Source organism: Hermetia illucens, chromosome 3, assembly GCF_905115235.1.
Source record: "Hermetia illucens chromosome 3, iHerIll2.2.curated.20191125, whole genome shotgun sequence".
Lineage (NCBI taxonomy): Eukaryota > Metazoa > Arthropoda > Insecta > Diptera > Stratiomyidae > Hermetia > Hermetia illucens.
The window spans coordinates 98386378-98402609 of record NC_051851.1 but is presented as its reverse complement, the minus strand read 5'-3'; the positions used below and the strand labels follow the sequence as shown (position 1 = coordinate 98402609).

Genomic DNA, 16232 nt, shown 5'->3' with positions numbered 1-16232 from the left:
GCAAAGTACCGTTCTTGTCATTAACGCAACAGAAGTGTTCGATATCCTGCGTGCGTTCATTACGGCTTTTAGCAAGTCGATACAGATCTCTCTCGCCATCCTGAGTGTCCAGTTTATCGTAAAGATTTTTGAAATGGTTCGCTCGGGTGACAGCGACCGCTTTCTTTGCTTCACGCATTCTTATAAATTTGCTAATTAGCAGGCGTTTTCTCGTCGAGAAATTTGTAGTAGAGACGTTTCTTTTCACGGACCTTCATTTCAACATCATCAATCCAAAGCCAAGTATCTCGGTTGATGTACCATTTACCCGGCCCCCGAGGGTTGCAGAGGCCGCTTTGTGGATCGTGTCTTTCATTTGGTTCCATGATTCTTCCACATTCGTAATGGTCGGCAATCGTATGAGTAAGATCGCTTCTTCTTTCTGCTCACCAAATCGCCACCATTTAATGCGTCGCGGGCCGGTGCGTTTCTCACGATGTTTTATCGGCGGCTTAATTCGCAGGACGGCAATCAACGGCCGATGTTGAGGTGCGATGGTCTCATAGGGAACGACTTTGCAATCAGTCACAGTGGTAAAATGTTGGCGTCTTATGAGAATATAATCGATTTGCGTTTTACTATTTCCACTATAAAATGTAGGAAGATGAGACAATCGTTTGATGAACCATATATTCATAAGTACAAGGTCATGGGTGTCCGCAAAATCGATTATACGCTCGCCACCCTCATTGCTCGCTCCGAACCCCTTTCCCCCGTGGCACCTGTAACTGTCTGCCTTTTCACCCACATAACCATTAAGGTCGCCGGCAATAATTATATAGTCGTGAGCAGGCACTTGACAAGTCTTTTCATCGAGAAGTTGCCAGAAGGCATCTTTCTCGGCATAAGGTCGACTTGTCTGTGGTGCGTACGCGGTGAAGAAGTGAATAGTGCGATCAGCTGATATAATGGTGAGCTTCATCAGCCGATCATCAAATCGTTTGACTTCTTTAATCGCATCCTCTGAGATAGCAGCCAACACCATATTGAGTGTGTGCGTTACCAAAATAGAAAAGTTTGTAACCATTTTTACCGCGTTCGCGTTCAATGGCGCAGCTTTTGGCACCAGACCATCGAGTTTCTTGCAGAGCGCAGATATAAATGCGAAGGGCTCTTGCGAGTTCCTCGGTCTTTCCAGTTAGGGTACCAACATTTAGCGTGCAGACACGTATCTGTTTTGTTCGTTGTGTTCGGATTAACTTGCTTACGTCCTGACGCCGTCCATGCGTCAAGAAACCTTGCCCATTTCTCGATAGGACCGGGGCCCGCCCTGCCGCGTCGACTGAGTGGACGCCCTAGCATTTCTCCGAGGCCTGTGACTCAATCCGATCATCATGTTTGTAACGACATTGTATGCATTTTCTTGGTCGACCTGTCGCGAGGCCTGTCACCAAAAGAGACCAGGTAAGATTTAGCATAGTAGAATAACTCCAACTATACTCTATTTATCTCTTTCCCTGATCTCAGCATTTTATTTTTGTTTTACTGAGGATAATACAGAGTACGTTGCCTCAAACCCTCCTTCTTTACCTGGGCTTGGGGCCAGCATACTATGTTAATAGCATGGCGGAGTTTGTAAAAACACACATCTATATGCAATATATGTATATGTAGAGCAGAAGCGGTTCACAATTGTTGAAAAATGCTGCATCTTTGAAAAACTGGAACAAATCGTTTCGGCCAGTCCATTAGCAATGGAGTTTACTGTTTCTAATTGGTGCCTTAGCATCAAATATCCGTGAGAAAATTTCTAGGAAAACTTTTCATAGGGTAGAATACGAAGATATTGTAAGTAGACCGTATATGAAAATGGTTCTTGGGCGAATATAGTCATGTGGAACATCACCTGAAAGGTATCAATGAGTACTTTCCAAATAATAATAACGATCGTTGGCGCAACAATCCATATTGGATCACGGCCTTGAAGTGTGTTAGAGCACTTCATTCAAGACCGTAACAGTACACTAGAGTACACTGTAGGTGGCAATGTGGTTAGTATTGCGCTCGCCCGAGATTATTACCCTGATTTGACTCAGGTACTCATTCATAGCTGAGTCGACTGGTATCCGACGTCAAATCACGATACAAATCCCACTGCCACCAGTGAGATTTGAACTGCGACTTTCCGTGTGACAGCTCTGTGCTCTATCACTCAGCTAGCCATTTCCAAAACTAGCATCAATTCTGATATTGGGTCCAAAACGGGGGGGTGCGGGGGCGGGGAAGTGATCATTTCTTTCACGGACCTATTCTGAGAAACTACAAAACCCAAAAATCACGAGGCTAGGAAGTAGCAACCTTGAAGGGAATTTGTTGAAAATTATATATAGAGGGAGAGAAATGTATTGCTCACAGTTGACTCGGAAAAGTTTATAAAGCAGATCGAAATTGGGTCCGATATTGGTATCTAGTTTATCAATGAGGAACTCAACCAAGGAAGGACCAATTTGAGTAATGGGGAGCGATTCAAAAGCGTGTGTGCCTAAAAGAAGCATAGAAGAAGAAGGTAAACATGGAAGAAAATATGAAGAATCTAATTAAACTCATAATAACGATGTTTTAACGATTGTCCGGCTTCGTTAATAAGATGTCGAGCTGAACGGTGGCGAAGGCTCCGGGGATGCACGAATTGTAAACGGGGCACCAATCCACATGAATGAAGATTACTCAGCCCGAAAAGTACATATACATATAGGGACAATCTCTATGGTATGAAAAAAAAACGTGGAAACCCCGTTTCAGATGTAGCGGTGACGTAGGCCAGACTTTAAACAGCTGCTAAGGATGTCTGGAGTTCTTCATCTAGACTTCAAAACATGGTTGTACTGTTCCTAAAAAGACGCTAGTGGTCTGAATCGACCTGGAACATCCCTCTTCAAAAGCCAAATGCCCAAGCAGCATGTAGCGTTATGAAAACATGTACATATCAGTAGCTATGAAAATTGCTAAGAGCCCATTTAATCAACGCCATCAAACTGACTCACGCTCCGACTGGCTAAATATAAGTCGATTTTTCAATGATTTATGAAAATGCAGTCGAAACAAATCAAGACTAAAATTCAATAGACGACCAAAATAATAATTAGATTAGATAATGCATGGCACCTAACTGCACTCGTAAATCAATATCCATTGTTTTTTTTCTAACAAGTATATATTTAGATTAATCAAAACACTATCTGTATTTATTGATACTTTTCACACGTTTTTGTATTGTGCCAGAATCTGACCATTTTATTAGCTTTATCAAGTCAGGCTTTTCAAATTTTAACCAGTTAATGTCGACCGCAACTGCAAGATTCGATAAGAAGTTTTTAATAGCGCCTGCAGCTTTAGGCCTAGCTCATTGAGTGGCATGCGAGAATGACACATGGCGCACCAGAGTTTGTAATAGGCAGTGCGTCTAAAGAATGGCATTTCGAAAAATAATATTCTTATCATAATCGTATTTTAATTTCATTGAAATCGCAGAGATGGAATAAGGAAAGACTACGGCTCAAACTAACACATGCCTTGGACACCTCGCGCCACAGCGACGGACTGGCCAAAGCTTCAGCAAATATGTTAAAACAATCTTCCCAGTTTTTCAAAAACATGCATGTATTTGAACGGGGATATACCCTACCATGCGAAAGATAAGTGCCGCGAATTTACCCAATCAGATACCAGTATCTAAACGCTTGGCGAATCCACACAGAATGTGGAGATGACGACGGGAATTCGGCACTTTCACATTCTATTTATTTCACAGAACTCTTAGTAATTTTTGAAGTGGATAGTGGAGGGTTTAACAGGGTGCTCCATAGACGCTAGTTAAATTTCAAGCAAATAAAATGCAAATAGTGAGCGGAGGCTGCTTCTCACTCAGCACCATTCTCAAATGGCTAACCCCTGAATCTAATGCAAGGCACCCTATCAAAATGCCAAGTTGTATGACAAAGCATTGACTCCAAGGCCTTCCTTGATTACACATGAAAATAAGCTTTAAAATATGTCCCGTCAATCACTCTTCGACATGAGTTAAGCTTCAACTGTTATCAAAAAATTATGGCGATGAAGTCTAACACCGACCATTCTGGTAGCTGCAAAGTAAAAAGATGGTTAGTCTAGTTTTTTAATTTGCCCATTGCGGAACAACAAAGTTTTCTTCGGTAGAAGTGGTGCAGTTTGTCAATTGTGAAGGTAGAAGAAGTCAGGAGCCAACCGCAATGAGACCCTTCCTAGCAGCTGATAAATTAATAATCATTTTAGCAGGTAACATCTTGGCTTCCATAATTTCAATATTCGATACCCATAAGCGTGTGTGAAATGAATTACATCTTCTACAAATAGTAATCAGTGGCATAAATCACTCTGCGATTGTAATTATTGCTTTGATGACCCATTTTTTCATGGGTTTCATGGCGATAACCCTCAGAAATATCGGATCTCGAAACTCACCTCCAGAATTGTGATACAGAGAAAATTTGCAAGCTCAAATATGAAGAAGCTCTAAAGTGTGACTAATTTTTAAGGTTAAACCAAGAAGAAAACTCCTCGTTTTTGATCCCGCAGTTCCCTTCAAGGGTCCAAGTAAAACGAAAGACCGGAAATAACTGGCTAAAAATGTGACTGTTTTCACCCAAAATGTTATAAATTCCACCTGAACCGGATTTTTATTTAAACTTTAAACCCTCGGGGAAATGGGTTCTATTGCGATTCTTAGAAGGTAAAATCCAGGAAACTCTAATTCTAGGGTGGACAAAATTATTACCATTGAAACAGATTTGCCATTGTTAGCATTGATATGGTCATTTTGACTTTAGGCATTGTAAAAGTTACTCCTGGTGCACAATGTGCATGTGCAACGTCGGAGCGTTTTGGAAAGGAAAGGAAGATTTAGGATTAAGCGGATTACTGGGAAAAAATTAAGTGACCATATAATACAATATATAAAGATTTTCTATCGATTGGGACTTAAATTGTGTCGGGACATTCAAATGGGAAAGAACTCCTATACATAAAATGTATGAACATATTTGGGTAATATACTAATATCTCTAAGACCATGGTGAATGGCTATCGGAACCGAGTGTCAAATCTAGGAACGTGCGTATTGCTGATCTGTTGCCGATATGTTGCCGACTGTTGCCAACTTTCATGTCTTAGCTTAGATTTGAAACGCCACCATTAAATTGTTTAGACGTGCGATCGTCCAAGAATTGAAAAATTGTTTATCCGCGGAAACAATAGTTTGGCCTTCTTGTGGATTAGAAGTAATTTCAACTTACGAAATTTTAAAAAACTGATCAAGGCGGCGAGCTTTACCACGGATCATATTTCAAGTTGTCGAATTTATGATAATATCGTCGATTTATAACCTTCAAACAAATATAAGATGATTGGATTAGCAGAGTCGGAAGATTCTGGAAGGTCAGCAGTGAAGAATGAACAATTTTCCAATGTGTCCTTGAAGAAAACCAGAAAGAAGCTGTTGGTAGATGAATGGTTGTCTTGAACACAAACTTGAACTAAGTGGTGTGCTAGGCAACTAAGAGTAAATCAGAGTGTGCCAGTTTGTGGACTCGTAAAAGCAGTCTCAGTCAGGCTTTATGTCAAGAGGACACATAATGGTGGATAATTTATTATTGAAGCCTACAAAGATACCAGTTTCTACGGGAAAGTGAGTACGCTCAACCGAATATTCTGGTTCACTGGCTAACTTCAAATCAAACATGGAAGAGCTTCTTTACAATGCTCACCTGGCGTAGACATAACTCATTCAAAAATGTAAGGAAAAAGATGAAAGAATAGAAATTGGTCTGCAACTGTTAGTTGGCGGTACGTTTTCTTGTTGTTTTTTTTTAAAAACTGGAATGACTTCCAACTAGAAGCAAAGTGTGGATTGCGAATCTACTGACTCATAAGTGCCGCAGTAGACAGGCTGATCGATTTGGAGTACTTTTGAAGACCATTTGTAGAATTTTATCAATCCCAGTTTTGATTTAAATTGCAAAGAGAATTCGGGAAGGGATTTGTACGGTTGTTGAACCCTGCTTCAACGTGGATTCTGCGAAGCATATTACGTGCTTGAAAGAAGTGTTTGGCGAAGATCTTATCTTTTTGCGGCAGACGGACTTTTTAAGGCAGTATGTTGGTTTGGGTGACCTATTTACTCAACCGCGGGCATAAAGATCTGGGTAAATGTTAGAGTTGAGCCCATAGTTGGCTAAGCGGTTGCAGAAATGATTGGTATTGAGTTCTAGAATATAGGACGCGATTGACATATCAAAATTATAAACTAGAACTTGGGGAGGGGAAACTTATTTCACTACGTTGACTTAGAATGCGGCGTAACATGATCTCCTCACAAGCATTTTGTATGAAACCTTGAATTTCTTGATAACACTGTATTATGCATCATTGGTGATAATGATGAACGGAGAGAGTCGCATCAGGAAAAATGATCCTGTGAGGTGCTAATGTGGTTGCAGTTTGCTCTTGCAGAATACAAAGTTTTTATTTAATATAAAAAAATTGCCAGTGATTCATGGGTAATTATAAATCAAATATTATAATCTAAAGTTCACTTACCATCATTATCAACGGTGTAACAACCAGTATTCGGGCTTGCCCTGTCTTAGTAAGGAACTGCAAATATCTCCGTTAGTTGTTATTGATTACAATTTTCGACCCTAGATAGGAAAAATTATCAATAGTTTCAAAGTTGTATCCTCCTTTCCATATTTTTCTCTGTGGAACAGTCCTATTCAATATTGTATCTTCGGTGGTTGGTGCTAGCGCTGCAACCATGTATTTCGTCTTGATGCTCTATATACTGAGGCTATAGTGGAGAATATCTTATATATAGTACTCAGCGACGTTACACATCTATAATTGTGCACTGAGTGATATCTGTATATAAGTATGGGGCAGATTGCTGTAATGCCATCGAGTTCTGGCGACTTGTAATTCTTAAGTCTATCAATTCCATAGACCGTTTCTTACGTGTTTGGTTGTGACAGCGTTTCTCGGTAATCTTCAGTAGACGGGACCTCCAATTCGCCGATATTCTGATTGTTTGTCATATTAAGCTTCCATTCATCTCTAACGTAACGTAAAGCTTGCGCTCCGGGAGATTTTATTATTGTATTTTATATGAGGAATGATAGCTACCGCGCGATGAAAATTGCCGAAAACCGAACCCTTGACCCAAAAGGTGGTATATATAACAATCACATATGAACAGCGACAAAACAGCTATCATCAGTACAGTGCACGACCAAATGCAGTTGTTCTAAAGAAGACAGCATATAGAAGATTCGATCTGAAGCAAGTTCTGAACGGATTGGCCATGTCTTTGCCATTTAGAATGACAACTCACCAAATTTCCCGGTGTCCAGAATTGTTACGAAAGATCTGATCCAGACGCATTTGCAACCGCAAAATTCCATGAACTAGATACTGTTTTTGAAACTGACACGGAAGGCATTCCAAAAAGTGGTGAAGGCTATCCACAGGTACATGGAATTTTTTTAGAAAAAGAAAAATATAACAATAACACAAGTCGTAGATTAATATCTGACCCTACTTCACGACCTTATACCGTGTGGCAATCCTTCCTTCCATCTAACATATCCAGAACCCAGCAGTAAATTTAAATCTTTCACAAGAAAAGCAAACACACTAAGGGTAAGGGTTTGTTTCATATGAAACCTTAAACATAATCAAGTGTGGAAAAAATAAAACAAAATAGACTGTTGTGCCTTATTTTTTATTACAGATAGATACAGGTACTTAATAATCCATAATATAATACCAAAACCGATTAAATAGCTTGCCCCCTGCAGTCTATAAGCCACCCTACCCCAGGCTGATGAGACGTGCGACCTTACAACGGTTTTTCATGCCCACAGGCATAGCGGAAAATCTTGCATGGTCTTCCCTGCATATTTCAACAATTGTACAGGCCTTATATAAAGGCATTCGAGTATAATCACACCTAGAATAACCGCATATAATAATGAGGAGGATTCTGAGTCAAATACGATCCGTTATTGATGGATGAATATGGATGAAACATTGCATTTGGTTTAAGAAGATACCCCAAACCCAATGGAATTTGTCTGCAATGACATTATTATCCATGGAAACTGATTTTTTAAGGCACTCTATCAATCCGTAACCTATATACCAACAAAAGTTATGGGCGATGCCACGACCTTACGGTTGTAAAAAAAATTCGGCTCAATAGGTTGCAGTGGGCGGGTCACTTAATCCGTATAGGCGAGGATGATTCAGCCCGCAAAGTCTATCTATGGTAGAAAAAGAGTATGTTGTAAACCCTGCCTCAGATGGAGCGATGGTGTAGGCCAGGACGCTAAACAACTGTTGGGGATAGCGAATTGGTGGACCTTGGATGCAAAACCGCAGTGTCTGAACTTTCTTACTAAGACAGGCCTAGACCGGATACCGATTCTCCTGAACAAATGGCCGCGTTATCGCTCATAAATTTCTCCGGTTATTTAATTACTCTAGTGATAATATTTCTAAATATATATTTTGCAGGCATTTGCGCGACCGTTGCCTTGCAGACACATTGGGAGTATCCTGATCGAGTAAATAATGGAAGTAAGTTATTTTTAATTTAAATTAAATTATCACGGACAATGCTGCATACATACATATGAATCTATGTGCAAAGAAGCCAATCCCCGATAGTTTCACATTTATATAGGTTACCCGACTTTCACACAGGTTTTGCGAAAGTTGATTTCAAATGCATCGTGAAATAAGAAGTTTACTACGACGAACACTACCTAAGAAATTTAAAATAACAAAGGTCAAATTTTATTGCAGGCTTAAGCTGTGGCTCAACATTTCATGCAGTATTCATGATTCGATTGGTAAAACTGTGTGCAAAGCTCATACATTTTCAACCGGCTCAATGTGCATGAGTATACCGCCATAGACGAGAACGATCTAAAATCTTTTCAAAATGATGCATCGTGGCAAGTTAATGCATGCATTGCATAGTCACTTTTATAATAATTTACAGACGTGCCCCGATTGTCTGTAAAACCGATTACCTAAAACTCCTAATGGCAAGATATGCTACTCAGAGGCGTAAGGTGCACTATGTTCAATCACTTTCGATGAATATCTCCACTCTAGCACTAGTTTGCTTACTCATTTCTAGACATATAGCAATTCGAAATTCCTTAGCATCTATACCTCTCAAATAAACTCCCTACTAAGCTTTTGTGAATGATCCTTGATGCCAAAAATGTAATGCGGATTTTTAAGGTTCACAGTCTGTCTGTTTGTCTGTCCTTTACACGTGCCTTTCTCGGCTTATATCTATGGACTTGAAATTGAAATATTGTGAACGACATCGTCCTGCGTGGAATTGAACGGAGGTCCTTACAAGTGCAAAAGGGGGTTCCATTGTTTTTCTCTCGATGAATACTTTTCGAAGCAGATTAGAAAATTGTCATGAATCTACTTTCAGAAACTACTAACCCAAAAAAAATTGAATCCCTTAAAATAATCTCAAATCAAGTTAATTACTATATTTTGGAAATTCAGAGAAAATCCCCGTTAACTTCATGCTAGGACCATGAGACTTTGCAGTAATTTAGATCATCATGTGGTGCACCATACTGTTTTGTTGAAATTGTACTATTATCAACACACGTAAGTTTACTGCACCCTAGGAGGTGAGCAATTGGACGGCCTCAATGAACCATCGTGCATCTAAATATTCTTCCGTATCAAATTCACAAACTTTTCCACACCGGATCGCGGAGCATTCGGTTTCCAACTTCTTTGTCAATGCAATCGGCTATTATCATCTATCATATTTTATGACTGCTGTACATATTAGGTGCTTGGGTACTGATACAGTGAACGAAATGTTCCTCCAACATTCAATCGCTTTTCGATAACGAATTAAAAAATTATCCATATATTCCTGGCAAGTCACTGGGCGTTGTCGCAATACCCTTATACATGTCAATGATTCTGTTAGCCGCCTTTCTATCATATAAAAATGAAGTTGAAGCCCGGCGACCGATTTAAATAAATTTCTGCGGCAAATAAACTCTGTCATCCTAGTTCGTTAGCTTTATTTTGAAGACTAAGCATCTCAGCTCGACTTTAATTTAAAATCGTTATACATATTCCATTTTCAAGAATTTGTGCAAAATACAACTTAGTAAAATTGGTGTACTATCTGTATTGTTTGTAAACTTCGAAAGATAATGACCGAGCCTTTCCCTCTTTTACATAAATGTGTCACACATCACCAGGTCGAACCGGCTTTTCGTAATTCTACTTTCCTTCCTAGAGAGCACTTCTAACCGGCTATTACTATCATGTTTCGCTTTCCTTATCTTACATAAATCTTTGAAGTCACATCCCCTAAGTATACCAGTATTTACTCCTACCGAAGGCGAAATCGAAGGAGCGAAGTTGAGGTGAGATAAAGAAATTTTTATTATGAACTAGCCTCATTGTAAAGAACTATATGTCTACGTATTACCAGTGTCATGAGCACAAAATCCGGTGCAGCTATAAATGCATTACGCAATATGCAGTCCTTCGATTTATATGTTCAAAGAAATGTCATGAAAGCAGCTCCGAGACTAATACGTTCAGGTCTATAAGAAAACAACGGACCTGAGGGGTACAGAACATTAGAAAAGTTATTGGGAGAACTGAATCCAGTTTCTACAATGCCTTCTGATCCTCCTATCCCATACATCTGTTTAGTAGTTTGGCATTGAAGACGATCACCAATCTTTTGATTACCTCAAAAATCGTTCAGGAATGTAGAAATAGATTGAATTCTCTTTCTAGATTCAAAAAAGTACAACCACTCTCGTACCTGGTCACAGTGAAATGAAATTTCTGATGTCTTAGTTGCATGCTCCCTTTTTTACGGACCGAAACCAGCAATTGGTGAACTGAAAGCACCATCCACGTGCCGGCAAGTCACAACATCATTAGTTCAACTGTGGACGTGGAAGGCCTTAAAACGAGAATTTGAGATATTTTTGAGTGTGAACATTTATCATCAGCAATAAAAATCTTCTTTTTCTTCAGCCTTTGTCCCATACAATTCCCGTTCACATCCTAAACAAACATGAAATTCTCGCTCACATCCTAAACAAACATGTGTTTTCGGTTGGCCGAATCATTTTTCATTCGATCACCGGCCGCTGAACAGTCAAAACGGACGTACGGGCGCCGGTCAAATACGGACTTTTCAGGCGTAACTGATAGGCCAAATTGTACGCGGATGACGGGCTTAGCTCTATTAAAGCGTGTGTCAGCGTCGATAGTCCCGCAGACCCTCGACTACCAATGTATTATAAACTACTCCTTCCAACGTCTCCCTGTAATATCTAAGAAGGTGGACAGTTTTTCTCTCATTCGTGTGGCTTTCACTATCGCATCTGAATTTCTCAATGAACAGTCACCAACTTTCTGGTTCCGAAGCAAAAAACTGGATACAGAAGGAGCAAATCAAGCGTTTAGCGGGTACAGAATGTCATTGCGTATCCTTGGGGTAGGGACGAGGTAGTTAACTGGCCCATGGCCCTTGTGGTTCATTTATTAGTGTGTCGATGGCGCCTAAGTGGTTTTCTTGTATGTTTTTCCTATCCCATAATGCAAGTCATAAACAGCCGGCCAATACTACATGCTCGCAGCTATGTGCTTGCAACCACTTGACCGCATACCAATATACTCATCACATACACGACACTAACACCAAACCTAATGCGCAGAATTTTTTTCGCGTATTTACCGAAGGCGGTCGAATATGCACAATGATTTTTCCCCATCATGTAGTTTTGAACAATGCGCTGGGAATTAAATCTCCTGTGTTTAGTCTCCTTGTCCCGAAGAAATAGCTTCTGCACGATTAACGCACGTGGTCTAAGAAGATGTATGGTTTCTAATTCTTCGCATTGCAATTCTTTAGGCAGTTAGTTGTAGATCTGTACCCACTCATGTGCAGAGTTATACAAAACACTTCTTCCGCCCTCATTTCTATTGTCCCCTCTATAGATCTCTTCTTAGACCGCCCATTTTATTCCATGCAAGGCGAGTTGCCTCATGATTTTTTGTTATGACTTCGCAATTCACATGGCAAATCTGCTGCCCGTGCCTTATTTTCAACATTTCTGCAGAATTTATTATGAAAATTTCCTCATTCGTAAGAGCAAATCCCGTTATTATGAAAATATACCCATTATCCAGACCGCCCTTTCTTACTGACAATGTTGTTCCTGCGCTTTTTACAACCGTCGGGCCGCTGAATTCCCTTTTTCCATGTGTTCGCAAAATTTCAGTGACGAGAAGTATGAAACACCTTTTTAAAGAAGTCTATTAAAACGGCAAATCACCTAATCCAGGTGTTTTTAACAGCCAACTGTCTAAGGCTTACCCTCTCAAATAGTGGTATTGTCCCTGCTAGCTCAATTTTGATTAGTATCTTCTCAATAAGTCATTCCCGATATCCTCTCAAATAAAAGCATTCAGTTATTTTTCTTTACTCTTAGAATCAGCTAAAAAAACTTCTACATTTAAAAAAATAGATTATATGTATGCTTTAGTAAGCGTCAAGAAATGTTGATTCCTGTAGACGTACACTCTATGATATTCACGAGGGAAGCCCTATACAGGCTGTAGGTTTGCCAAAAAATATATGATCTCCACAGAGAGGCAAGAATTATCACCAGATCTGGTATTATAGGCAATGTAAAATTCACTTACGGGTCAATCATCTAAAGGAGATCGAACAAAAGTGCCTTTTGGAAAATACATGACTGGAACTGGCACAACATTTCATGTCGACCATGTTTCAGGTGGGATATATGCAACAGTAGAACGTCTGCGACCCTGTTTCAGTTCAGTTCAGAAACTAACAGATTGGCTCGTCAAAGGTCAAATTTCCAAAACCCATATCACTAGGAGAGAATGCAATTATCCTATTCTGACCTAAGAGCTTTGAGGGATGGTTTCCCCATAATTCTCACCTAACTACATACATGTTTACTCAAAATCTGTAACTGCATACAAAGAAGACTCCAGCCTCCGGTCCCCAATTTATGAGATATCCGGGTACAGAAAATAGAGCAGAAACTTGTTTTTTATATTCAGCTGTCCTGCAAGTAACAATTCTTTTTGTTAAATTAATCAGCCAACTAACACTTATCGCTAATTTCCAGCTGAGCCAAGTTGGGGAGGAAAATGTGATGCCGGTAAACGCCAGAGTCCCATTGACCTATACACCACATCCTCTTTCAAAGGCGAATTTCACAAATTTGAATTTAAAAACTATGACGTCAGCCTCCGGGGAACCACCTTCGTCAACACTGGACATTCAGGTATCATAAAACTTGCAATTTTGCATACGAGCGTCATGGTCAACCTTTTTGACGTATTACGCCCGTATACAATCCCCTTTATTAGCGCGTAATCTGGCGATCAGCACAATATGAGAAACATAGTGAGGGTGTGCCTAATCACTCTCTAATTGCTGATTGATAGATTAATCCACCGTAATTGTTTCCACGCCGATTAGAAAACTATTTAACTTTTTGATATATCCGTAGTCCAAGTTATCATTCCCGAAGATAAGCAAATTGAAGTGAGTGGTGGCGGGCTTCCGGGGACTTACATTTTCGAGCAGATGCACTGGCACTGGTGGTCGGAACATACGATTGACGGTCTCAGGTATGCTTTATTCCCTCCAAAGTATGATAATTTCCGGGTGCAAATACTTTGATATTTCCAAGGCTTAAATGAAAGATATTCATATCAGCTGTTGTGTTGTAAGAGTTTAAATAAAAGATACAAGTTGGTTTCAGGCAAATCGAAACGATTTAGAAAAGGAAAACAAAACAATTAGGGCTTATTTCTAAATTAAATCTAACTCTAACAATCCATGAAAATATTCTTTATCTGCAGATACCCACTAGAAATCCATTTGGTGCATCGAAACACAAAATACGCAAATGTTAGCGAAGCGGTTCAGTACAAAAACGGCGTGGCTGTCTTTGGCGTTTTATTCCACATCACAGATGACATTTACGAGCCTTTGACCGACGTCCTGAACGGGCTACCTTCAATTGAAGATAAAGTTGGCAGCACAACTACTCTGGCCAATGACATTACCACTGCAGATTTCCTCCCAGCCGACACAAAAAAATACTTCCGATACGAAGGTTCGCTAACCACGCCTGACTGCGATGAAGCCGTTGTGTGGACAGTATTTGAAGATACAATTCCCGTCACCATCGAACAGGTAGGCATCTAGCGATTCATAGAAAAAAGGACAATTGACTCATGGTTGACTCTGACCTCGCAGGTTGAAGAATTCAAGTACGTGAGGAAGGACGACGGGGCATTTTTAGAAAGCAATTATAGGAGTATCCAGGCATCTTACAATAGGGCAATCATATATGTCGATAGAGAATTGGAAGAAAGAAATTCCCAAGTTCAGCTCAGTACCTGTTCGATCCCAATAACGATACTGGCCGTACTTTTAGTATTAAGAAGCAGACTGGATTAGGGGAGAATAAAAGCTTCCAATAAAAAGAAAAATTAAATTAAAAATACACGAAGATATTTTATAAGAGAATTTAGACTAATAAAATTTTTATACAGATTAGTGCTTGGTATTACTGTTAACTTTCGTGAAATTTACTTGTAGTTGCTGTTAACCCCCTGAAATGCACCCTACTCCACCGTCCGTATTTTTGCTCTAATATTTATATTTTTTAAATTACGCGCACGATCAAACGAAGCAGAAATACAAATGGCTTGTGTCCAAATGGACCCACGACACCAGTTATGGATGTTTTTAAAGTTTTGTTTGGAAAAGAAAACCTTATTAAAATCGGTTCAATATCTGTCCATCTGTCTGTCGGTCTGTCTGTCACACGCACTTTTCTCAGAAACGGCTATACCGATCGTGATGGTGAGAAGGTGGGAACTGTGAATGCCTAGACATGCAGTGAATTATGTCCTTCTATTTTGAGATTAAGGGGTTGTCTCCAAATATGCAAAAGGCGGGTGAAAATTTTTTCTCCACCGATGTCTGTCTGTGTGTATTTTTTTTTTTTTTTTTGAGGAGGTGGAAATCTTTAAAATACACTTGTCTGGACACACCAGCGTGTGGGATTTTTACCCACTAAAACCACCACCGACTCCCTCCCTGCCCCGCCGAACCAACATAAGGTATTACATCACGGGACGGAGTGAGCTCACTCTAGCTTAATCACCTTCCTTCTATATGCGACGCACGTGACCGCGTTTTTCTCCTCTCTTCTGCTTTTCGTAGTTTATTTTGGATAGATGCGATCATGCAGTTAACCGCATTCCAATTCTCTTGATGTGGTAGCATTTTCGGCACCAGATTTTCTGGTACCAGCACCTCCCTAGAGTTTCCTCTAGATTCCTCCTTTCTTCCACAAATTTCGGACAGTGGAAGAATACATGCTCTGGGTCCTCGTGGACTCCATCGCAATTTGGACAGTCGGGTGAGGTCTCCAATTCAAACCTGTGAAGGTATTGGTGGTCAAAGGGTAGTATAGGTCCCGGGGCGAAACGTGGATTGGTACCCACGATGGAGCATAAAACCTGGGAAATGCCTGTTGAACCAACACCAACAGCTCTACTACCAAACCCTATCTCCACCTCCACGTGGTGACCGCTGGGAGCTCTTTCTTGACGAAAAGCTGCAGACGGAGAAGGATGAAGGCGAGTCTCCCGCCCCTAAAAACGGGACAAATTGTACCAACTGGTCCTCCAGGTTGGGGGTTGGGTAGGGCTGACAACCCTACACGGAAAACAACTTGTTACGAAGCCACAACAGGAGCCTCGGACAGGACGGATTTTAAAACGACGGACCCGGCAACGACAACGGAACAACGATTTGCGCATTTTCTCATGGAACGCGCGCTCCCTGTACAGAGATGAAGCTGATGAGCAGCTAGCCGATACCCTGTCTCAATATAGGGCTGATATAACAGCGTTGCAAGAGGTGCGATGGACAGGGACCGGTTTCATGGAGAAGAGCCACTACACCATATATTATAGCGGTCATCCAGTAAACCATGTGCTCGGAGTAGGTTTCTTAGTCAGCCAAAAAATGAAATCTGCTGTTATCGGCTTTGAAAACATAAGCGAACGGCTATGCA

At 40.4% G+C, this 16232-nt stretch overlaps 1 protein-coding gene across 1 annotated transcript; it reads left to right on the top strand.

The window, feature by feature from the left end:
• Positions 1-4050: 4050 nt before the first annotated feature.
• On the top strand, positions 4051-14701 carry LOC119652828 (putative carbonic anhydrase 3). The gene is made up of 6 exons (XM_038057156.1): positions 4051-4293; positions 8587-8649; positions 13257-13415; positions 13644-13764; positions 13999-14335; positions 14399-14701. The coding sequence occupies exons 1-6, from the start codon at positions 4248-4250 to the stop codon at positions 14600-14602; spliced, it is 930 nt and encodes a 309-aa protein (XP_037913084.1). The 5' UTR covers positions 4051-4247; the 3' UTR covers positions 14603-14701.
• The last annotated feature ends 1531 nt before the right edge of the window (positions 14702-16232 follow it).